Consider the following 27146-nt stretch of genomic DNA (forward strand, 5'->3'; position numbering starts at 1 on the left):
TTCGGATGTCATGCAGCTGACATACATATGTAGATATAAATATGTTTTGAGTTGAATGGCAAACATTTCGTGTGCGAAATTACGACTGATAGCTTTGTGTAAAGACTTATATATATATATAATATATATATATATATATATATATATATATATAAAAATATATTATGAAGAATAAAAACGTAATATTACAAGTGACAAGTTGAAAACGAAAGGGAAAATGGGCTTTTTCGCCTGAAAAGCTATATATAAAGGTAATCATTCGAAGAAAATAATATATACTGCGCTAAGCGTATCTATAGTGTATTTAGGGTGTATATATTATACGGGGATAATTGTATAAACCATTATTATAGGTTTATATGATGTACAAAATGATAATATAATATTAAAATATGTTCTTCTATGGTCACCGGCTGCGGTCACCTATATATTATATTTTTAAATAATTTCTCTAGTCGCTTAAAAATATTTTCGACGGACACGCTATTACATAATATTGACTATACCTACTATACCTACGTACTAAACAAAATATTTTCACGAAAGAAATTTAAAATAGACTTTAATGACTTTACACATATGTGCCAATGAAACAATGCTACAGCCAAAATGATTTGGTATGCCAGCTGCAGTTATAGCCTAGTAGTCTAATAATCCTAAAAGCACCCTTGGCAAACTATATTACTCGTCCCGTCTAGTCTACTATAAGGTTTACTTAAGTGTACACACATGAGCGACTAAAAAACTTACTCATTTATAATACACGTTTACAGGTAAAATATATAAATATAATATACTGCCAAAATAAACACGCGACACTTTGACGACGAAGTCGACGACTTTACCGCGATCGCAATTTGTTTTGAACTGTTACGCATAAATAATAATATAATATTGTATAAATTATATTGTTTCTTATCAAAAAAATGAAAACTTTGTCTGCGTTAAAAAAAAAAAACAACTGACCGAACGTATTCGTTCAGTACGCTACCTACCGAATGTATCGACTCTCGTTCGCTTATTATATTACGTACAATACAGTAAACCACACGTCTGTTTAATTGCGCAATTATAACATGAGAGATAATTTAAAAAAAAAAGCTATTATTATTATAAAATGACCGAATATAATAATAATAATGTTATATTATATTATAATGTCGCGTGAATGATTGACACCGTGGAATTGTTTTACCCACGCCGCAGTAGTCGTAGCTGCAGTAACAGCAGGCATCGTCAGCTGATTGTAGCACATTGATTTGAAATTCAGTATAATAATTGCTGTGTGTGCGTGCGTGTTCTCAAAAGGGGAGCGTTGTATATTATACAAATGACATGAAAGTATAATAGATCGATTGAAAACGACAATACGTGTAAAACGCGCGTGGGCACCAAATAATAATACCTGATGTGTAGAAGAATGATAATAATTAACGGCAGACGGTTTTCGAACAGATAATAAATATTGCGATATACGATGAAGGTACGCGGTCAACTGTTGGGTATACATTAATAATTATTAATAATCAATCATACGAATGCGTGTGCGTTTTTTTCGAATCTTTAGATCGCGTATCTACGAGGATATCAAATAGTATTATAATTTATAATATGATATTGTGAATCGGTCGAAAACGGTGCCCGGATACAGGTGTCGAGGATATCGAAATCGCGAGGCAGCATTGATATGTTTATATTTTAGATAATGTTATTATAATAATATAGATAATACTACGTCGTGTATTGTAATTTCAACGTAGACACAAATGAAAAATGATCGATTCAATTCACAACGTATGCGACGCACGCAAGACTACTATTAAAGACCAACCATACAAATATTAATATGCTCTATTAGCGCAGCTTATAATTCGCTATTTACCACAGTTAAAATACGATTAGACATATACCATTGTTACGATTGTAAAATAAATTTATCAATTATTTCCGGTAGGTACATTATTAATTCTTGTTACCAACCTATTGGATGGCCTTAGGACGCACTGATACAGACGATAGCCTAAGTTTTAAGAATTATTTAAATAAATGGCTTTTGGTGACTTCTTCCGCCAAATATGGGCATATGTATTTTTCGATAGGTATACATTTTCTTATTGGACCTACCTCTAAAGATTTTAAAAATTATAATGAATTAATAAAAATATGTAAATAGCAGCGATATGTAGTGTTATGATTATTTGTATAACTATACTTAAATTAATTGGTCAAGTAATGAGTAACAATAACGGCTTGGAAGTTTAAACTTAAGCTAATAATTTCTGTATAAAATTCAAAATAAAATCAATAATTTAAATGTTTGGTCATATACTCGTATGTATTATCTTATATATTTTCTATAGGATAAAAATATATGTGCAGGGTTTGGTACATCCATATTATATTAGTGATAACACTAAAAATCCAACAAAACTGTTATAAAAACTTATTTAGAGAAAAAACGAAGGTAAACAATTTATTTATAAAAATAATTCAGAAGACATTACACAATTGTTGTGTGCATGAATTAAATAAATTTAATCATAATGCCAATTGTCGTAGTATATAACATTATATACGATAAAATACGAATCTAATTTAAATTACAATTTATGGACCTTCACGCGCACTTGTTTAACTTTAAAACTTCATAAATTGAAAAACACTAGTTACACATAACCGGCGCAATCGATGAAAAAGCAGATTAATGTTGTTATTTATATTTAAAATGTAAATTGCACCTACCTTTTGTAAAATGTATTAAAAAAAATAAAATTTTAATTACAGAAATGTATGAGTTTATATTATCTTATAAATAAGCTGATCAACATAATCATCGGAATTTCAAATTAATGACAATTTTTTATAGGATTTTAAACATCATATACTTATATTTAACAAGCTTTATGAATATTTATGAATAATTGATCAGTTATCAAATCATAATTAACCAAAATCAATAACACATAATGCGGCTCTATTTTTTTTTTATATTTACATTTTACGTATATTTTCTTCAACAAACCATCTAATTTCTATAAACTCGACAAACTTTCATAAATTATTTAAATGTAATTATGCGTTTTTGACAGGTAATAATTTTTTTTTAATTTTAATATTTGAACAATTTAGATCAGAAATTAAATTTATGGCTCAAATATTTACATTCTCTGTAGGTAGATTTTATTCTATTGTCATTCTACGCGAACAAACAAATTTTAGACTATTGTAGATTTATGACAACGAATGTCTTTGAATGGTGCACTAAAACGTGTCACGATAAACAGAAGATTTAATCATATTTTTTCGAAAAAAATCGAAAACTTTCCTTCGATTTCGATGGATGGATTCGAGTACACAGCAAAATTTCTGGAAACGTTTGACAGATCTCTTGACTTTAAACTTCGAAAAACTTCAGAGAATTGTGACGAGCCATTTTGACGTGTCTTTTGAGTTTGATTTAGTATCTTTTTACCATGAAAATTACAGTTCAGAAAGTCGAAGAAACTATATAAACCAGAACACATGGTGCTTGTTTCAATTAATTTATCAGGCAATGTATGTATATGCGTATTTATATCATGTAAGGTTGAATATTTGTGGAACATTTTGAATAAACTATTTCACTGAAACATATTTAAACTAGATAAAATATAATAATAAAAAAAAACATTTAAAAAATGAAATAACTCGGTTAGTCGGTTCGAACAACGCAATACTGGTAACGCAAATAATGGTAACGCATAGTTGAAAATAATCTAAATTATGTTTGTAAGTCCAAACAAAATGATTCCACAGACAAATTTAGGTTGAGCAAGTGATTAATTTATATTATGTTTAAATATAAAATATTATTTTAAACACTAAAAGTTCATGAATGTATTTTAAAAAATTCACGTAATTTTATATGACATTTAAAAACCTATTGTATACCTACTCCAATAGTTACAGATTTACCACGTTAAATGTTTATTACTATTGTTAATCAAAATGCAATACAAATTGAGATTCGTCACTATGATTTCAAAATTGTATTAAAAAATAATGATAATTGATTTAAATCAACAACCATATTAATATTATATACTCTATCAACACACTTTCAGTAAGTAGCTATATCTTATTGTAATAAATAAACTTCAAACATTAATATTATCATTCATCACGTTCAATATTATCATAATATTTATACGAAATGTTAATAAGACTACATAATATAAAGAAAAATTGATGTTATATACTTAATGCTCGTAAAAAGTGATGCTGTAGAGTGAACTAAATTATTATTACATAAAGTAGGTATAAACAATTTTTATGTAAACAGTTAAAAAAATAAAAAAAACCATAAATTACCGAATTTTGTGATTATCAAAATTCTCTATAGGTGTATACAAAGCATTATAATATATGGATATAATTTCAGCCATCACACCTACCCGTTTGAGATTTATTTATTATTTATTTTTTTGTTAAATTAAAGTATATAATAATTTTTAACGTACTTAATTACTTTTTAAGTAGGTATATTATATACCCAATTATTTAAATTTATACTAGGTACTCAACAACAGCGTAATTCTCATGAAGTTAAAAAAAAACTAAATTCTATTATAATGCGTATAATATTATAGTTATATAGTAACAGTGTATATACTATTATTATGTATGGTATTTATGAGTGTTTTATAATAATAAATAAAAGAGAGGATTATTGGATGTAACATTTGAACTTCCTAATACCATCATTGAATAAAATCGAAAAAAAACTAAACCTTTATCCTCTTCATAATAAAATATAATATAACTAGGTATAGAGTATTATACATAATAATATAATATAATATATAATACTAGATGTACCTATAACCCGGCTTTGCCCGGGGGAAAATGAACAATATAAAATACTGCGCTATATATTGATATGTCTCGGTTTTAGTGTCTTACCTCTGTTCACTGGGAAATCGGCATCGGTGTACCTCGCTTTTTGAACTATTTCGACCGGATGGGCTATCCGCCTATTTTCGAATGTGGTTCAAGCTATACACTAAAAAATTGTTGATATCTTAATAAGAAATATGTCTCCAATTTCGTCGAAATTAGTGGAGTAGTTGTTAAGCTTATAAGTAACAAACATACAAACGGTAGCCAATGGAAACCTTATTAAGAGACAAACAAATATTTGAGTAAAAACGAAATTCATGTGTGAGCCATCATATAGAAACCTATACCTAAGGGTTTAAAACGAAGCAGTAAACATTCCTCGAATTTCAAGGAATATGTGTAAAAAATATGATGCTAATTGATTGAGTACCTATAGTTTCCTGCAAGTCTGTAAGCCCCACCTAAACATATATTTATTTATATAAACAACAGAAAAATATATTTAAAACACTATATTATAATATTATGTCAATATGTTAGGATCACGTTATTAGGAAATGTGTTTCTATTCATTATTGTACAGTGACCTCAAGTCAAAAGTTCATTATCTTAGGTCCAAGCTTTTTTATAAAACCATTATTTAACATCATGAGTTTCCTGAAATCTTAATCAGCCAATTTTACTGTGGTAAAATGAAATAAACAATAATATAAAAGTCCAGCTTAGAGACTCAAAAAACCTTAATATTATAGGATATAATATTCCCTGGCCTTGCATCTATAGAACTACAGTAAGGTCATTAAACTTTATAAATATACAAAATTGACTCAATTCTATGAAATATCTGTTGTATAATAATTAGGTCCACGATTTTTGAAAATAAACTATAAATTTATGTTGCTTCATCACAATTGGATAACACGACATTTATCATTAAAATGTTTCGCTCTGTGTCATCATTTGTTTAGGAAATACACAATCGGCCAAACAGAATTAAATACTAAATATCTTGTTACGAGTTCGTTTGGATGATACATGGAAAAAAAGATTTGTAAATAAGAATTATCACTATATAAAGTGGTTTAAGCACATCTTTTTGCAGTTTTTTTAACATATACTATTATGTTTTCTTCATTTTAATTTAACATCATTCGAAATTTAAGTAATGTCACTATACTGATATTAATATTATAATAATATATAATATATATATTATATATACATTTCTTTTTTAATTAAAACCCGTGTAAAAAAAACAATAACGATAACAACCGACTCATTTAACAATTAATTTTAACACACATAAAGTTAACTTTAGATTTATAATTATACCAAAATTTGATTTACAGTCAAAACGCTAATTTACCAAACTCATCAACAGTACTAATGCCTATTCAAGGTATACGTGCGATAACTGCTGTCACATTATCGTTATCATTCACAGTATTGTTGAAAGTCAAAAACGTAATTTTGTACATAAATTCCACAGTAATATTATAGGTACCTGCCCAGTAATAACGAAATATTAATAGTAATAGAAATAGCCATAGATATATATTCCTAATGGTAGTAATTAGTAATAATATTAATACGATTAATAATGTAATAAATGTAATAATAATACTAATAAGTAATAACAATAAATTAATAATAACTAACGGTTCGACGGCTATTTGAGTGGCACTTGAAAAAAAAATAATTACTTCACCATCTGCTCTCGATCAGTTACTCTCTGAAATGCCTGTCATTAATAATGAATGATATGTTTGTCATTCATTCAGTAACTGACAAACAAAATAATATATTAAAACAACTTTTTTGCCGAATAACTGAGTAGAAGGTACCTAGTATATAGTACCTAGTACATATAGTACCTAGTATAAATAAATGCATTCATTATCTAAAACTTAAAAAAAAAAATATTTCTTTGAAATTTAAAAATTTAGGATATTAAAACAAATGCCATAATTAATTATTCTACAATAGTATTAATTTGGAATTAAAAATAAAAAATCTGTCACGATAACAAAATAGTATGATGTAAAAAAATATTTATGTTAAAATTATATCACTTTACATCTAATACCTACACAAATTTGAAATTATTATATTAATATAATATCAGTAATATATTTCAAAATAGTACATTTATTATAAGTTATAACTTATAACATTCAAACTAATTTAACAATGAATCAACATTTTAAGTAGATATTATTATTATACCTTCAACAGTTTCCTTAGATCGAGTCTTATTTTCTTTTATCATTTAAGCTGTAATAAGAACTTATTACTTATAGTACCTACCATAAAAACATAATTCCATATAAATTGGTTATGTTTTATTACGAAGAAAGCTATTAACGCTTTGCTGGTATAAAATTATATTGTGTACATATTTATTATAATATCCAGTATTATTTATTATTAGCAATTATAATTTAAATATTGTTGCTTAACATCATATTTTAAAATAGCATTGTGTGTTAATAGGTGTAACAGGACAATGGGCATCGTACGGGGGCATTTTTCTTTTGCATGAGAAAATTTGCGTGAGAAGTAAATGTATGGAGTAACATTTTCTCAAAGAAATTATTTTCCAGAAATATTGTTGATTTGTTTGAATTACTTAATTACAAGTTATAACGTATAGATTAATATTATTAGATTTAACTGTGATTCAAGTTGTTATTGTCATTCATTTTATTCTTTATATTATAATATTTTTTGTATACATATATTTGAAATTAAAAATAATAAATTGGTCAATAGTCTATATTCTATGGTTAACAAACAATAAAAGAATTTCGCTGTATCCAAAAGAATAATTATAAATGTATAACTATACTCGCTATATGTAACAATGTGCGCATTGTTTCACATAATATGCAATTTGGTTCACAGGATAACCCGCGCGTTTGTTTGTAAAATAACTGATACACCTACACCGTATGTATCGTCATTATATTATAATAATATAATATGTTTGCGTATCGGCCAATCTGCCGAAAGCCTTGACACATTTCAAACGATCAGCTAGTGGTTACAGTTTAGTCAATTTACACACTCGCGTAGTCACTAAACAAATGCTCACAATATTATGTACATAATATTATTATATTTATTTTATAGATTTATTAACGACTTTCTGTGCACGTACTAAAACATAATTTTCCTATGTTACGACGACGGACGGCTGTGGTGTGTTTTACTGCATAATAGATGCATAATATTAGAAAACCTTTCACACGCATACATCCAGCGCTATCTTTTTTTCCGACCGAAAGAACACGGTGAAAAGCCCGAGTGAATATCTCGTTCTGGAAAATTCGCAGTGTATATAATAATATATAGTACCTACCTAGGTGAAATATTTTATATTAAAAATTATTATAAATATAGATGAGGATAGACGTCTATATATTTAACGAAGCCACGCCGCGCCGTTCCGTTTTCGGCCGAGATAAAAATTATAATTTGCAGATAAACTGCTGCGGGAATTCGTGCCACATGATTTACACGTAGGTACCATAAATATTCAAAAGGCGGTTTCTACTATTTGGCAACTTCTCTCCACCAGTCCCTCGACGGCATAACCAAAAGTCCGGAACGTACGGTCATCACACCGTGCCCTCAAGACTTATTGCCACACACGGGTTCCGGTTCCGATGCGCGTACGGTTTAACAAAATCCAAAGTGCCCTAAAACTTGGTCGACTAGCTAATAATGGGAAACGACAATGTGTACGAGTTGTTTGGACGTGTGGGTTTTATGACTAGATCTCTCTCACACACACACGCAGATACACTTAAATATAATATAAACGTACGTTAAATTGATTAGTATTTACTAATTACTATTTACTATATAGTCTATCGACATAAAGCGCCAACGGAGTAATCAAATTCATTTTATATAGGTACGATACAACCAAACAGCAAACAGGTTTATGAGCAAACAGCTGCACAAGTATATCGCCGCAATGACCTTTGCTGCAGATTTGAATAAATAGCATAGATTCGTTTATAAATAGAAATTTATAGGTAATTTGTAACAGCAGTTTTCGAAAAACAATTTTTAAAACCGTCAGTGTAATGCCAAATAAAAGAACTAATGATAAACACATGCATATTTATCTATCAAATAGTTCATAGTACGTATCGCAGTTTGAAATATTATTAATATAAGTACTACGCGTTAATGTGCGCGTTCCTGCAAAGATTGGGTCGCATTTTTTTCTGGCGAGAATTTCGTTTTTTGAAAAACAATATAATAACGCGACATAGGATTTCGTTCAAAAAATACAACAAGTTAAAAGTTAGTTTCAATTTTTGAATTATAACTCAGTCGAGTAAAAATAGTAAATAAATATATATACACATATACATCTGAAATCGAGGTAATTTTTATTGCACTTGATTTATATACATTTGTTAACAAAATATAATAATAAACTTAATTTTATGAATGACAATATACGTGAGGATAAAAGAATACAAATAAAATAACTTTTTAAATGCATAAAAAGTTATACGTACTAAACTAAACTACCGGGGTTCAATTCAAAATTATCTCGTTAAGTTAAAAAAAGTCACTCGACTTCCACATAAATACCCAGGCTTGGGATTTTACTACCAATATAATCTACCTACATAATATGTGCGTAAATAATAGATTATAATTTATAATAGGTGTTTGCTTTTCGGACTTTCAGCCAATTTGGCGTGTGAAAACTTAAAATACGATTTGATTACCTACCTATACTATAATATATTTTATACTGTCGTCTATATGTTACCTCTAAGTCGAATGTAAATCACATCTGGAGAATGAGCCGATACGTTCGTGGGATCAGCGGTCACCTGAAAAAAAAATTTAAAAAAAAATTATTTAATGTTCTATAATGTCCATCATCCAAAAAATCTATATATATAATAATTTAACTGGATTTTGGAGACAAAGGAAACCGGTTTGTTTGTTTATTTATTATTATTATTATTTATTTATTTGTTTGCACTTGCATTTTTCCATTTGAAATATATATTATTCATAGAACAAATAATTTATTGTTACATTTTTTCTACCTTATCTCTATTCTATGATAAAAAGAATAAAATTTACCACTCCAGTGGTTGAATTCAAAATGTAGGATATATAATTTTCCGAAATTAGCAATAACAATAACTACAATATGTAATTATATTATATTATTTGTATAGCTAACAAATAGTCAGATGTTTTCAAATTGAATTATAAAAAAATAATTTCTTCCGGAGTAAGGTCGGGCAGCTAGTAATGAATATAATAACATACACATTTATGGTTAAACATACGCACACATCAAAGACATGCATATCTTTGATAAATATGTTTTCCCTGTATTAATGCGACGTATATATACGTGAGATTATAAGTATGATATTTTATTTTAATTTGACGGAAAATATCATTGTTATAATCCCCAGACTTCCACGCATATAATACATAATAATATAAAAACCATACAATTGTATATATTATACATTTTACATAGCATATTATACATTATACTTTCTATATAAAATATTGAGATAATATCACGGGGTGGCCATACGTATACGTATGTGAAGCATTTAGATGGAGAACGTTTAGAGTAACCAATTGAAAAGCATCAAACTATTCTACCAAACTATTGTATGCCTTACTCAACCTAATCACTGATAAGACACAGTTATCATATTTTAAATTGTTTTTATTGTTGTTATATTTTGATAATTACTAATTTATAATAAGAAAACTTAAAGTAGTGCCAACCAAATGTCAAAATAATTTTATTTTTCTCAAAATGGTAACTCTAAATGTATTCCATTTGCTTGCTTCAATTCACTACACATAACTTACAGTATACGGTATGGCCCCTCTATATATTCTTTACTCTATGGATAATATTTATTATTTTTACTCATAAATGCTATTGTTTTTTATTTATATTGACTACAGTGTATTTACACAGTTCAATTTACCTAGTATTCATAATTTTAAAATGTAAAGTACAAATTAGTATAATATAACAGTCGGATAACGAGTTTCTTAGATACATACCTAGTACCTACCTATTGTATTTACTATTAAGGAAACATAGTTATATATAAATGTACAATTATCCAGTTAATCTAGTTAAATAATATTATTCATATTATACTGTAAACAATGAGTCAAAACTATGGATTTTTGCTGTACCAACAAAACCAAAACACATGGTATTTAAAAACACCTTGTATGGATTACAAACAATAAAATACAATTTGTAAAATATAATCGCATTGTGCGAGTATAAGCTAATAACTTAACTTAGTAGTCTATTATATACTTATAAGTACTTAATAAGTATAAGAATCTATTTTAGTATTTGATCCATAATACAAAAACAAGTGGTTTTTATTTCTTCTTTAGAATTGTTTTTAAAACGATATAAGATATTAAACAAAATATTTTATCTGCTAATAAATAATCAAGAAAACTCAAAATAAAAAAAAAAACTATCAAGCAACGATTTTTAGAAGAGAAAAAGTTCAAAATATGGATTTAATTTATATTATATGTACCTATGAAAACTGGAGAATTAGAATGAAGATGTGGAGCGATTTCTCGAAAACAAAATAAACGAAATAAGTGACTCTGAGTGCGGAATAGGAATATGATGAAAAGGATAATATATATAGCGCCATACTTAAATAGTTCATCGTAATAAATAGGTACACCAAGATAATTATTTAGAGACAAATAAAAAAAAAAACACGAAGAGGGTGAACGAGAAAGAAAAAACTGTGTCGTTCTCACGTGGATGGTAAAATACGAGTCATTATTTTATTTTCAGGGTAGAAATTAATGAACTATGCCAAATGTTGGTCGGTAACTGACGCATTTAACCAACTAGTCAAAAACATGGAAACGCAAACCATACATATGCAAACTTGTTATGTATTTCCATCATTAATTAAGTACTCGAAACAGTGATCTCAAAGACGGTTACATACAGATTTCCGATTATAATTACGATTTGGTACGTTCAAAAATAAAGTTTATTTGTTTCTAAAATAGCAGTGTTTTTTTTTTTTTAATATGACCCCATGTTCTCTTCGGTTGTTATATTTATTCAGTCAACAGTTTTAATTAAACCGACTATATAGTTGGCTGGATGACAAGGCTAGCGACTAAAATACAGACGACCATTCCAGATGTTACACGCTTCGAAATCCATCAAACCGACTAAGTGGGTGATAATTTGATCTTTTAAATTTAAATAATTATAGATACAATAAGTTAAATTTATAATCAAACAAATGTTTCAAAACTATCACGTTGTATATCTTGCTTGCCAAGTATTTAACAATATTCGAATAATAGCAATTTACAAAACCGTGTTTTCGAGAAAATTGCAAATTATAAGTAATAATATACTATAATAAATTATTATACTTATAGTAATGAAACGTCCGATTGTTAAACAACACAAAAATATTCTATTAGATATTATTATATTACACAACATTTACGAATCGAACGGTATGTATAACATTCGCGTTATTATTCAAATATTGACATGGAAAATATTGATGCAGTAGTCACGCTCTACAAGCATTTGAAATATTTCAATTTTATATACCTACGCTATAAACTATTATAATGTATAGATATCTGCATGATATATAGGTGGGTATACATATAATGTTTAAGTCTAAATACCAACAGTATAAAGTACTATAAAGTGACTGAAATTTCGTCACATACCTATACACATTTCGTGAGACAAGGTAATCGTAGGAAGCGACTTTACACTGTTCAGAAACTTATCTACAAATCGAAAGAAAAAGTCGGAATAGTACGTCATGTCGACTGTACCTTATAGGTATAAACCTCATAAGTACCTAATAATTAATATGATGTATACATATTATATAATATACCAATTATGGCCCAGCCACCTTTGCTTGTTCAGCAATTCCGAAACGTAAACCATCGAAATCATTGTTATTCCTTGGACTTAATCGGTTATAATAGAATATACGGTATAGTAAAATAACGTTATTTCTGTCCGATAACACTGGGACACTATATTAATTTGCTGATCTTGTTCTTCTTTAAGCTCCGTTGATTTTTTTTTTAAAACAAGCAAAACAGCTAAAAATTTCTATATAGGCATGAAATAACGGTTTAATATACCTTTAATATACCTCTAGCAACACTTTGAATTTTAAAAATGTATCTTAATTTTCGAAAAACCTATAATTATTTTACATGGGAATTTTAGTGAACGCTTTAATATTATTTAGCTGATAATTGATCAATATTGAAATGCAATACGTCTAATTAGTATTGTTTTAGAGGATATAATTAATAGTTATATAATATAGTGAAAGCATTTATTATTCTCTTAAATTGATACAGATTGCACAAACACATCCAATCTTAATTTAAGTTAAGTAAGACTTCTACTAAATTCAAGCACCTATTTCTTATATATTTTTACGCTCTTATAATAACAATGATTACCACAGATATTATAGGGTAGAACCATTTTTAACGGCTATACGTACACTTATAAACTGTATTATAATATATAATTTGTCTAACTACCTACTTAAATCCTAAACAAAATATTATTGTTACAAAACTATATAATAATATGTATCTACCCAATTTTGTTTATTAAATTAATATTTAAACAATATAATAAAATTCAACCTTTCTTGTTAAGACTATAATATATGTATGCGTAAGTAAGTACCTAATATAAAACTTTATACGTATTAATATATATATTTTGGAAGCATTCCAATTATTTGTTTTATAGTTAAAGACACACATTATATTATTAGAGCGAAATAAAAAAAAAATATTATACTTCATGCTATTTTTATTTGATAAATCACGGTAAAAAGATCCCCGTATTTTTATTAGTTTCTGGAGGTATATATATATTCAAATAAAATGTATTGTCATAAATATTTCATAATATTCATAAAAAAATACATTCTCTTTATTGCATTGATTTTTTTGATTTGTTCTTTTAAGTAGTCTTAACTCTTAACAGACTTTAAGCAACTAAATATGTACCACTATAATGGTTACCAATGGATTAAAAATGTATCCTGTAGAAAATAACAAATAAATATGAATTAAATATTTGGATATTTAGAGATGTTTAAAAATACGCAGAAATTCTCCGGCTGCACCCGTTTTAATGGAGGCGCTCGACGGTTCAGTGAATTCCTGTGATCAATAACTTGCTTCTGAACCATCGTTCGAGTTTGACAACTGAATACGAATTGATGGATATGCTGTTCGGTCCTTATGGGTATTTTCATAATTTATAGACCCCCGTCGAATAGTGAAAAATGTCTCTTGGGATGTCTCGGGTCAACGCCAATAGCGTTAATTTCGTGAAATTGATCTAAAGTACATTATAAGACATAAAGCTTATATAATTTATAACACGTTGAAGCACAGGAGAAAGTTTCGGATATTGTAATAATCCGGTGCAAATATATATTGTGATATTTCCATTTGCAAAATTATACCTTATAAAAGACGAAACGACCTACACGCTACCTCAATAATTGGACTGTATAATAATTATAATTATAAGTGTACAATAACACACTGAATAGTACTCAAACATTGGCTCTTACAATTTTTAATAAACGAGGAGGCCGCAATGTGTTTGGAGATTCAATTAACTGAAGCTGTAACATGTTTAACTTTATGAATGTAAACAACATTTAATAAGATTGTTTCCGGAAAGAAGCTGGAAAATAATTGGAAATAATGACAACAATACTATCATCACTATTTCGTGCACAAGTTCTTTAACAAAAGTTCCAAATTTATTTTAAACATATTTTAATCGCTCTGTTTAAGCACTACAAAATTGTAAAAATAATTTTAGTTTCAAAACAATGGACATTGATTTTTAAATATTATAATATTACAGAGTTTTTTGTATAATACTGTGATATATTTTTAAAACAATCAAAGACTTAATACAGATAATCGTTAGTTATCAAGTTGATTTATTGTTTTCAGATATTTTATTTCAATATTTAATTTAATAATATATATCTTCTAATTATGTTTAACTTATATAAATCAGATATATATATACATATATAGTTATTACAATACAATTGTTTTAGTTTATTTTGTATTTTAATTTCCTCTACATGGATATTAATCCGTTGTCTTATACACCTATCTACACTATAATACATAACAACGTTTAAGGTTTCAAAATAAACATATAAACGTATCGCATGAATCATAAAATATCCATTTTCAAACATAAAATTCACTGAAAAAATGATTTTATCTATGAATAATAAGTTATTAATTATGTTAAGTTGTCAACAAATATTATCATTGAAAAAAAATCGTTTTAAAGTTTAAACACTCATCTGACTGCTTGTTCTCGAATGGGTGATCACCCAAGACAATATGCGACACAGAAAGCCGCCACGCCACGTCATATTAATTCATGATTGAGCTTTTAAATATCTATCGTAGCGATAAAAAGGAGATTAAACTAGAAAATCTCTAAAAAAAAGCCCAACTTAAATATACAAGGTTATTCAACATCATTTTTCTAACAAACCCGGAAAATGTGATAATTTTGTTTTGAATACATAATATGTAAAAATATATTATATTCTTGTAGATTAAAAAAATTAGTAGTGCATTAATAACAGTGTCGTAAAGCATAAAAGTCAGCAACTTCATATTGCCTATATTAGTAGCTTAGCATCGTATAAATTATGTATATGATAGAACATTGTGATCGCTGTTTAAAAAAAAATTATAAATCCTTTCCTAAAAACGGCTTACGTATGATTTAAGTATTGGGTAATTCTGTTTAATCACTAGATACTTAGAAAAATTACCTAATGATAATACTTTTTCAATTTTCAATCGATGGAAGTGCTGCATGAAAATGTTTCCTACAAAACATACAAATTATTGTAAACACAATAGCGTATTTTAGCTTCACTTAGAATCTAAACTAATAATATGATTGGCCTAATTTTAAGATATTAAACATTCAAATTAATTTTATGCCCGAAACACTAAATTTTGGTTATCTAACCAACATACATAACCCAATTATATAAGAATAGAGACCACCAGAATGCAAGCACTTATCGGACTTGATAATTATTAGGTATGGGTTCAACAGATTAAAAGTTAAATTAAATAGTATAATTAATGAACTATTATTTCGTATCCAATTTTAAACTCAACAACCATATAATATCTCATCAAAAATTTGTTAATTTTATTTAGTATAGGTTATAATATAGGACTTGATGTTTTCAAAGATCTTTCTGAAACCATTTATATATAATACATAAATCAAGACCATCGCTAAAAAAATTCAGGTTTGAGACGTAGTAGTTAACGATGTTGACATCGAAAATTCCAGAGGTAAAAAAGTTTACTTATTGTGGTGGTGTTTGATACAAGAAAATCGAAAAATAAACAAATAAGTAAAATATACCAATTTAAGTTTTCCATTATCTACTACGTAGACAAAAATAAAACATTTTACTTCTTTAATTAAGAATTAGTAGGTATGTAGGTAATACAAGTATAACAAATATACCTATATGGACAAATTAACAATAATTAAAAAATATAATTTTAAAAATATATTACTATACTTATAGTGTGTTTAAAAAATATATTATTTTACCTATATTATGTTTATAAATATTAATTATTTTTCTTTTTACTTTTTCATTTTTAAATACAATTTAATAATGAAAATATAATCTGGAGGCATATAAAGGCGTATGACTCCAATCTACTAATTAATTTACTATATTAATTAAAAACATATTATATAAATATACAATAATTAGGTTAGTTACCTAAAATTACAGTACTTATGAAAATACAGAGTAAAAATTAGTATAATTATTATAATCGTTTTGCCTTGATTATAAATTATATCTTTTTTGGAAGTATTTATTTTATTTTAAATACGATTATAGTGTATGGGCATTGGACACGAATAATAATAAAAAATTAAATAATAATAAAAAAAAACTTGCACTGTGGACAAGTGAACATATCCAAATATTCAATACTGGAATATATTATTACTTATTAGTTATTAGTTATTAGTTATTACCATATATTATATATCTTTCGCCAACGATGTTAATATTTTTTTAAAATTCTATGACACTAGATTGACATTTTTTATACGCTTCTAAAATATTTTGTCTGCTTGAAATAGATGATTTCAAATGTATTTTTATTCAACGTCCATCCTATAATTATTGATAAATTATAAAATCGATTGACTCTTCTCCATATTCCACAGTAAATTACATCGTAGCCGCCATTAATAGCGCTGAAGACAGTATAAAAGGTTGAGTTAATTTATTATATTCGTCCAATGACACGACCGATCACAATTATGTGGTTTAAATGACGATTTGTACAAAACAGCTTTACAGATGAATAAAAATATAGCCTTCTCTTTTCGCTCAAACTAGCTAAAAGATCGAGTGATAAACGACGACTAGTCTTGATTTATAACATAGGGATACGCGGTTCATTAGCACTGCGGACAACGATTGAAAAATCAATCCAAGAATAGCATTACAAATTCTCGATATTATCGTTAGTTTGAAATTCCAAGAGCATATTGAAAGTTAAGGACAAATGATAGACAACTAAATAAACATAATATTTGAATAAATGTACGCACTGTTACATTATATACATTGTACATATAGGTAATGACACCGATTATTATTAGTACTTATTTTTAGAGATAAGACAATACTATTTTATTTCCATATATATATATATATAACTGATTCGACTGATTCTTTATAACTAATCCAATACTTAATTTTGTCAAATCCTTATATCGATAAAATATCAATAAACCGATGTATCGGTTCAAAACTCGACATCTGATGTACAATATATAAACTTGCAATATTAAACATGAGACATATCACAAAACATCTTGAATTTTTATAAATATAAAAACAATTATTTTAGTGCATTTTCTATTATTATTATTATTTTTTTTTATTTTACAAATGCACATACACAATCTATACATTTTGCATAATAAGCGTATAAGATAAGAGTTAAAAAAAAAACATGGATTGCTTGAAGAAGAAGCCACCCATTAGTGGCACTTACTTACTTGACGTTATATTTAGGGTAATTAAGGGATATTTAATTTTCTATTATAAAATTTAAATATTCTTTTAGTTTAACTACCTGACGATAATTAAAACATAATTAAAATTAATAAATACCTAAATAACTAGGTACTAATTAAATAAAAACAATAAAATGCTAGTAATTTGTAAGTATTTAATTTGTTTGATAAAATTGTATCCATAGGTAGCGCATTTTTCGATTGATGTGAAGCTTTAAAAATAAAATATTATGCAATCTATAATGAAGAATACATTTTTTATTCCAGAATCATTGCATTTTCTCTGCAATCACAATTATTTCAATTCTTTTAGTCTCAAAATAAAGTTAAATATTTGTCTCCAATGGTTTTATAGCTTTTACCGAGCCACTCATTCTAAAGTATAAAGCGTAATATTCGTTTTAAACCCCTTTAAACCCAAGACTCTCGTTGCCTAAAACGATGCACAAGCAGTTATCTCCCAATCGTGACGAAAATAGCAGTTCCAACGACCTTAGATGAATACCCTAGAAAGCAGAAACCCTTGTCTGCTTATAATACTTTGTTTAGCAGAGAAATGTATTATAAGCCTCATTTGTTCTTAAAAATACCCAAAAGGGTGAGCGCACCACGGTTTAAAAAAATAAAAACATAGATACATAGGTATTTCTCTTTGTGATGAAGATAAATAAATAATAGAAAATAGTAAAATTTTGTCTTAAGAAAAAAATATTTTATTTTATTTATTGCAGATTCTTTTTATATTGTTAACATTATACTTCAAGTGTATTAGTATCTGTGTTCCTTTGATGCATCGATATAGTTAGGTAATTGTGTAGAAATGTAATATATAATTTAGGCACAAATACGAGTCAAATGACACCGGCTATGTAGGTTTTAGGGTCATATTAAATAAGATAGTCAACTAATCTTGAGCTGATAATTAGTGACCGACGATTTAAGATAAATAACGGCATTTAAGATAAATAACGGCATTTAACAAATTAATTTCTTTGGGAAATAATAAACTGGATTATATTTGAGTATACTGGATATACTCGAATTGTCTCCGAAAAAAACAAAGAGGCTTTCCGATTGTAAAAGGGTTATCTACCTTAGATTTGGAGATAACATTATAATAAGTATGTAGGTACACCCATACATATTTACAAAGAAACTAATTTTTTTTAGTCTGTAAAATTAAACTTGGAAGACGAGAAGAAACGTTTTATCACGAAAATCTTCCAGTGTTATTTCCGATCATCTAAAAATTAAGTAAAAAGAAATAAGTTTATGAAAGGAACAAAAGAACTTAGCAACTTTTTTTTTAATCTTTATTAATTTTGTTGAACGATTCACTTAATTCGTATACAATGTTTAGAACATAGTAAAATATTATTGTCCGTATAGTATAGCAGAAAAATGATTAATTTATTGAGTGTTAAATATACTTATATATCGTATTAATGAGTGTTTTATTTTAATTAAACGTCCTGAAAGACGATAAACATAGTTCAGTCGTAATGATAATGATTTAGCAAATGACAAACACACCCCCGAAAATGTGGTTAATGAACATTCATCTCGTTCTGGCATCCAAAATTCACCACACGTCCAATAAAACTCACGCTAAATCACTAAATTTTCTTACTAGCATTGCTGTGAGAACGAAAAACAACAAAGCTATCAAAATATTTCTTTTGACATCCTCGGCGCGTTGTCGCGTTTTTTCGTTAGTATTGAAACAGTTCCAAAAACTCATCGGCCTACTGTGCGCGAACGTGAGAGATGGAGCGAGTGGGACTTCGACTAATTTGATGACGGTTACGACCAACACTGCATCCAAACACCGTACGACCTTATTTATTCCCGACCTGTGCTAAATACCAGAGCCAAGATCAATAACAACCAAAGGGACAAACAAATTCTGTATTGGAAACCGTGGCCAAAAAAACCCGTAGGTAATTATAGAAATCCGATTGATACGAGGATAGAAGGTTCTTTTAATTAGAAAATAAAAACAAAGGTTCTCGATCCAAACATCACCGAACATCAAGATTTTTCGAGATTTCAATTATAAATAGATGGACAATAAACATGAACTCGTCAAAATTAAGTTGTTTTTTTTCGTATACACCGGTATTTCGTTTCATTAGCGTGTAAAAATGTGTCCTGAAATGATGGACATAAAAAAAAAATTACAAGAAAAAAAATCATAAAAAATAAATAACGAAAAACACGGCCATAAAATATTACATACGAATGATCACGAGGGAAGTGGAGAAAAACATCTTAATGCGCTCGTATAAATTGCCGTCAAATAAATGAGGTTAGTGTTTTGTCAACATTGTATGTATATGCGAGTGAATATTTTTACATTTTTATACATTTTGTTTTATGTTTGCTCTCATACAATTGCGTATAATATTTGTGTTGCAAAGGGTAGAAAAGGATATTATATTGCGAGTAAATATTATATATTTTTTTAATACTGTGCTCAAAAAAGCACCTTTTCTTTCGAAAAAAATCCTAACCTATCGACTGTATTACACTATACATGTTATCCATAAGTTAGGTTGTGAAAGACATCAACATACGTTTCGAAAAACTCTGCTGTAGAGTAAAAATAACAATAATTTAATAACACAATAAAATATTCCTAAATTGTACACGCTGATTATAAGCCAAGGTATTTAGATTTATTTTAGGTTTTGAAAAATTGTACCTCGAAAAATTGTTACTTCTGCAAATGCAACGAAAAACGGTATATATAAAAAATATACAGGTACTTAGTAATAGATAACTATGGGTATATTGATAAATGTAAATTAATAACTAAATATTTATATTTTATTGGAGTATTAAAATATTCTTAACCAGCTTTACAATTAACATAATGTATTATGAATATGTACCTAGAACATATAGGAATTTTGTGTAGAATGTAATTTAGAGTAAACTGTAATAATAAAACGTTTAAACGTAACTACTAAATTAAAATATTATAATTATGTAATAAAAATATTTAGTTTCTTCATTATTACTTTTATTATAATAATTGTCTTAGATGAATCTTTAAATTCTCCAAAATCGATCTATTTAGTTATTTATTCTCTACACTTCAAAATTGTGATAAATCATTAACATTGTATCATCATAAATTATTTTTGTAATATGTAACTGTGTTGTTTAACCCGTTTAAATAAATAAATAATTATACATGTTTGTGATTTAGCCAATTTTTTAAAAACAAATTTATGCATATTATATAACAAATGAAATAGTTACAGCTTATAATGTAGGACAACAAAATGTTATGAGAAATTAGTAAATATGTACCTAAACCTATTTATTTGAATACTAGAAAATTATTTTTAAAGTATTCTAATTTCTAAATCTCAATTATAATAATGTTAATAATTTCCAAGCGTATTAATTAAGTTCATGCATTTTCTTATGTATAAAATAAATGTCATATAATCTGTTTACATAAAACATTATACATTTTTGGAATACATGAAAAAACATTCGGCAATTTCTATAGTTGTTTTTGTTTCAGGCACAATAAACGAATTGCGTATAAAACCCTGTTTAACTGTAGTAGGTAACGTGATGGTCACAGAGGAAAGATATGTTGAAAACGGAGTTTTGGTGGTTCGAGATTGCAGGACATAAATAAAAAGACTAAGCTCGTGATAAACGAACGAAGATTTAAATAATAATGCGTCACATTAAAGAAATACATTCATTCGTGTAACATGTTAGTATGCTACACATGTAAACATATAATATTTTTATATTATATATACTTTGTGTTTATGGATACGAAAAACAAAAACGTACCCTCTTTATTCTTAAACCTTAGGATTTAACGAGAAAATATTTTAGGTCCACTTTGCTGACTATAATCTCGCGTTTCATGCCTTTTATCGAACGCTTTTAGTCAACGATAGTCCCGCGCCACTGTTGATAAAATATTATATTCCCGTTATCCTATAGCTCTAATATTACATATATATAATATCGCGTTGGTCTTCGGAAGCTGACAAAATGAACGAATAAATAAAATGACCCAAGTGAGTAGACTTTTGAGATAATAAAGTATCGATTAGGAATGAGAAGAAACATAGAACCAGACTTTTTTATGTCTGTTTATTTAAGCCTGCACTATTATTTCGGGTGGGTCACCCGTCCACCGTGATATACAGTGGGGAGGGGGTGAGTCCGACCATATACCAGGAGAACATAAAACAAATTTATAAACCGATGGCCTGGGAGACGAGCGGACGAAAAGAAAAAGGTATAAAATATATATACGATACAGCCAATTCCCACGCATTATTTACTTGGGTTACCCATTTAAGTCCCTGTTGTCGACGAAATGTATACATTTGAAAAATGCGCGTAAGAGCATTAGTTACAATCGAAATAAAATGATATCCGCTATGAGGATATTATATTATATATTATTATAGTCGGCTATTAAGTGCTTAAGCTATTTAATTATCTACGAAAAAAATTGGTAAGTAACTCCATATAATCGTTAATCATATGATATATGACGAAAAGAAAAAAATACAACCCAGGACCACATAATATATACCTACTAAATCCGAAATTTTTTCCGAATTCACAAATAACATAATGTTATGTAAAAAATATAACAAAATAATAAATTGTTTCCAACGTAATCGGCGAGGTTAAGTTAAATATACGGGATTCTTTTTTTTATTTGTTATCATTAAAATTACTAAATTAATTAAAATAAAATTGTTTTATATGAACACTGTCGGATACGATTTAAGCAAACAGAAATACAATTGTTTTCAATTCATACCCATTAGATTAAAAGGCAATCTAATATAATATAGTGTTGTATTCATGTTAACTGATATAATTAATACAGTCAGTTTATTCTAAGATTAAACGATAGTAAACTATTGCATAATAATAATATAACCATTGATCATACGCCCATATTTACGATGGAATATAAATTATAAAGTATAATATATGTATTATATTATACACATTAATAAATAATAATTATAATACCTACTTATAGCATCTCTCGAAAACAATGTATTATATATAATATGTAAACATTTTGTTTTTCAAATACCGAATAATAAAATTAAATCAGACATATTTTAGGTTGGAAATGTATAAAATATATATTTACCTACGCTAGGTGTATATTTTAAATTTTTAGCGTGTAAAAAAATTCTTTGCTATTTTTCTAATTATTTATTTTGCACTCCTGCGAATATTAATAATGAACAATCTAAAATCAACAATGTCTGGCCGATATTTAAATATTTAATGCAAACATAATTTTTTATATGATTCATTGCTAATAAAATGTTGACAAAACATTCATCAAAACTTTTCTGAATTTATAAATAAAAAAAAAAATGTATTATTATTATAACCAGTGCACGTGATAGGCAGATGTGTTTATAAACTTTTTGCTCGAAACTGTATTACTATCCCTTTTTTCATATCTTTCTGTAATGTTTTCCACCGCCCTCAAAAAGCGAATATTTCATCATATCTGAAGCCAGAGAATTTAATTCATCCGACTGGATTTTTAGCCGGCTATGCAAATAATAATCGACTGCCTAACCTGACCTATTTATTTATTTTATTTGCATTCACACCCACCCCATAATTATCTTAGTTGATTAACGAAACTGGCAAGATAAAATATAGTTAAGCCACCACCTTGTGTTTTTATATTACTTTTCTTAAAAGTTCAAGGTATATACAAATGATATAGGTACACGAATTCCAAAGGATTTTGGTTATCGACTTGTTGTGTTATACATGACATCGTGTTATCTTGTTGCTACTAATCCGTTACAGTTTATACAACTAGCCTAACATATAATAGGCACTGTAATATATCGTTGCTGGAAACGATTGGGTCGTAATTCATAGAAAGGGGATGAGATTTATACGTTTCAATATATAGGTGAGCGGATTTTAAATTTTCCACATTACTATGGAAATATTTTAGTGGGCATTTTAGGGTATAGTTTCTTATATCCCTATCGCCCGCATATAGTGACCAGAATACTATAATAATTTATAATATATTAGACTTGTTGTTACAGTTGCAAATGCCAAATATAATATCTAGGATACGACCACGCGAAAACCAACCGATTTAAATCGCATAATAAGATATTATCATATACTGCAGGCGCCACACATAAAACTGATTCTCTGGAATCGTGTTTAATACCAGTACATCTATAATTTTTCCAGTCTAAACCGGTGCATCATCTGATATAATATAATATACTGCTATGAGTAAAAACATATTACTCTACGCACTACGTAATAATAATATTTGTTATAAACAACAGCATCGCGTCGAAACGTGAACAATGGCAAATTAATTGCACGTTGCAGACGCCATCGCGCCGTATATTATCCTGACCCCACGGGGCGGCGTGTGTATAATATATATTATTATATAATATAGTTTTGTTTAATTCCCAAGACGAACAGGGTCGCCATCAATTACATGCGCACTCATGCGTCGCAAACTATATTATAATAAAGTCCTGCACCTGCATGGCAGCAACCTTACACCTACACGACGAGCTCGCTCTCTCCTCGGTTCTTTGTCATTCGGATACACACATAATATAATGTACACAATACGAGATATATCCCACAACAATCCATCTTCCGTGTAATCCAACTAATTCTGCGAGACAATCTTTGTCCATCGACCAACGGCTAGATAAATTGGACAATAATACGCGTACGGCGATGGGACGAACGGATATGAGTGCGTTATGTGGAACGTAGTGTGTATAGTATTAGCATATGTACATTAAGTATATTGTATAGGTATACAATATATATATTATATTTTAATAGAAAGTTCGCCGGACTTATTATTATGTAGGTACCATTTGCGCCATTAGCATAATATTGTGAAGATGTCTCTGAACTCGATCCATCAATCGGTATAGACGGCTTTACTGTACCTATTATATAGAGTTTTATCGATGGACAACGATCTGAAGACAAACGGAAATCTTAAATTTGCTTAATGTGTTCACAACGCAGAGTGTACATATTGAACGAGTAAGTATGATGTATATGATAGGGGCCTAGGAAAACTGTTCCACACGACGTTTTTTTGTTTTCACGTTACAGAGAAGACATTTTTTTTTATAACTTAAAAACTTCCACGCAGCCTCGATATCAAGCAAATGTTTGCCCTTCAACAATTTGGGACGGATACAATTCTATAAATCTATATTATAATGACCGCTTTAGTGACAGTCAATATACCTATATACATAATGATTCGGTAAGATTTATATTTTATTACTAGCTGATCCCGTGCACTTCGTTACCCGTTAAATGTACAAACTGTATATGACGACTCAAACTTTGTTCAATGCGTTATTTAATATTCGGTGTGTGATGTTCTAGATTTATCTTAACTTTTCTGTTGCCCAGGATAAAAATTCTGATTCACAGCAGTAGGTACATTATCTGCAGGTAGGCAATCTACCTGCGGTAGATCGCGGACTCCGTGCTGTTTGTACGTAAGTGTATGGTTTAACTCTAAAATATAAAAGTCATACCAAGTTTGTCGTTTTTACTTAATTCCACCTACGATGGATTAATATAATCAATTAATACAAAAACCCAACCTAACCGTACTAAAATCCGATGAGTAAAAAAAACCAAATTTAACCCTTTTTAAATTAGCCTATCTTCTTCCCAGTGGTCTAATCTACCCACAGACATTCATTTATATATAAAACAAATAATAAAAACTAACCACATAGAGTGTATGTCGCTACGTGTCAACGATACACTACTGTGTGATTAATATTGTGCACTTAAGAGGCCGTAACTTCGGAATTACTTATAGCACAGCATAGAAACTTAGATAATAGCCGATTCTCAGGCATATATATTGATACAAATAATAATATTAATCAACAAACATGCCAGATTAACCAATATATAATACACTATTATTATTTTTATAATAATATAATTTTTTTTTATATATATAACCAATAGCAACCATTTATATACAAATATTTCTACCGTAAATTATCAAAATCCCTGTTTGAGCACTTCTATTATTTTTTCCTGGACAACCCTTATCACTTAGGGGTATGAAAAATAGATGTTAGCCGATTCTCATACCTACTGAATATGCACAAAAAATTTCATCAAAATCTGTCAAGCCGTTTCGGAGGAGTATGGCAACGAAAACTGTGACACGAGAATTTTAGAATTTTAGAATTTTAGAATTTTCTTATACGCGGGATAGCCGTTTACTAAACGGCATACTTCTTTGCAGCGGATTAACCGATCTCGACCAAACTTGGCACGGCGATAGTGTGGACATCGCTGAGTGCCAACAAGTGGTTTTGATCGATGTCCTACCTACCATCGATGAATAGTCACCGAAAAACTAAATATTCTTCAGAACGTTTAAATAAAATAATAAATACAAAACAATTTTTTTACTTATAAACTAAATCAATTCTCCTATTTTGGTAATAAAATGTCCGACCACTTCGTCATAAAATGTAAGTTTTTTTATCTCTAAATCAATAACTTTTTCAATCGACAACATTGAAAACGATGAAGGACAAATTTTGTTCTAGGGATTTTTTAGATGATGAATAATGATCCTTTTAAGGGGATCAAATCACTCGTATTTTTCATACGTTTTATACCAATAATAAGCTGTGATAAATTACATATACTTAGGAATGTCCGATTTTAATTTTTTATGCATGTATAAACTCATAAAAAACAGCGAAAATAAAAACTAAAAGTTTTGCCTTAAAACCAAATTATGTACTTGGAATGCATTGTTCATTGTTCAACCCATACTATCTAGACTTTAATCAATTCGATACGATGAACTTACAGGACACCGCACTATACATATAGTTTATATAATATGAGGCTTAATGGTATATAAATATCTGATTATTAGCTAATAATCAAATATTTATAATATTAGCTCTATTAGCTCTATTTACAATATTATAATAATACTTATTTTAAA

At 28.1% G+C, this 27146-nt stretch overlaps 1 protein-coding gene across 6 annotated transcripts in view; it reads right to left on the reverse strand.

The window, feature by feature from the left end:
• The window catches only part of LOC100160807 (high affinity cAMP-specific 3',5'-cyclic phosphodiesterase 7A), a 136750-nt gene that overhangs the window by 39641 nt on the left and 69963 nt on the right, over nt 1-27146 (reverse strand). For all 6 annotated transcript variants that reach the window (XM_008191703.3, XM_029490426.1, XM_008191704.3 and 3 more), the window contains one exon: nt 9677-9740. In XM_008191703.3, coding sequence (XP_008189925.1) covers nt 9677-9740 — 64 coding nt within the window. The remainder of the gene's footprint in view (nt 1-9676; nt 9741-27146) is intronic.

The sequence above is a fragment of the Acyrthosiphon pisum genome, chromosome A2, assembly GCF_005508785.2.
Source record: "Acyrthosiphon pisum isolate AL4f chromosome A2, pea_aphid_22Mar2018_4r6ur, whole genome shotgun sequence".
NCBI lineage: Eukaryota > Metazoa > Arthropoda > Insecta > Hemiptera > Aphididae > Acyrthosiphon > Acyrthosiphon pisum.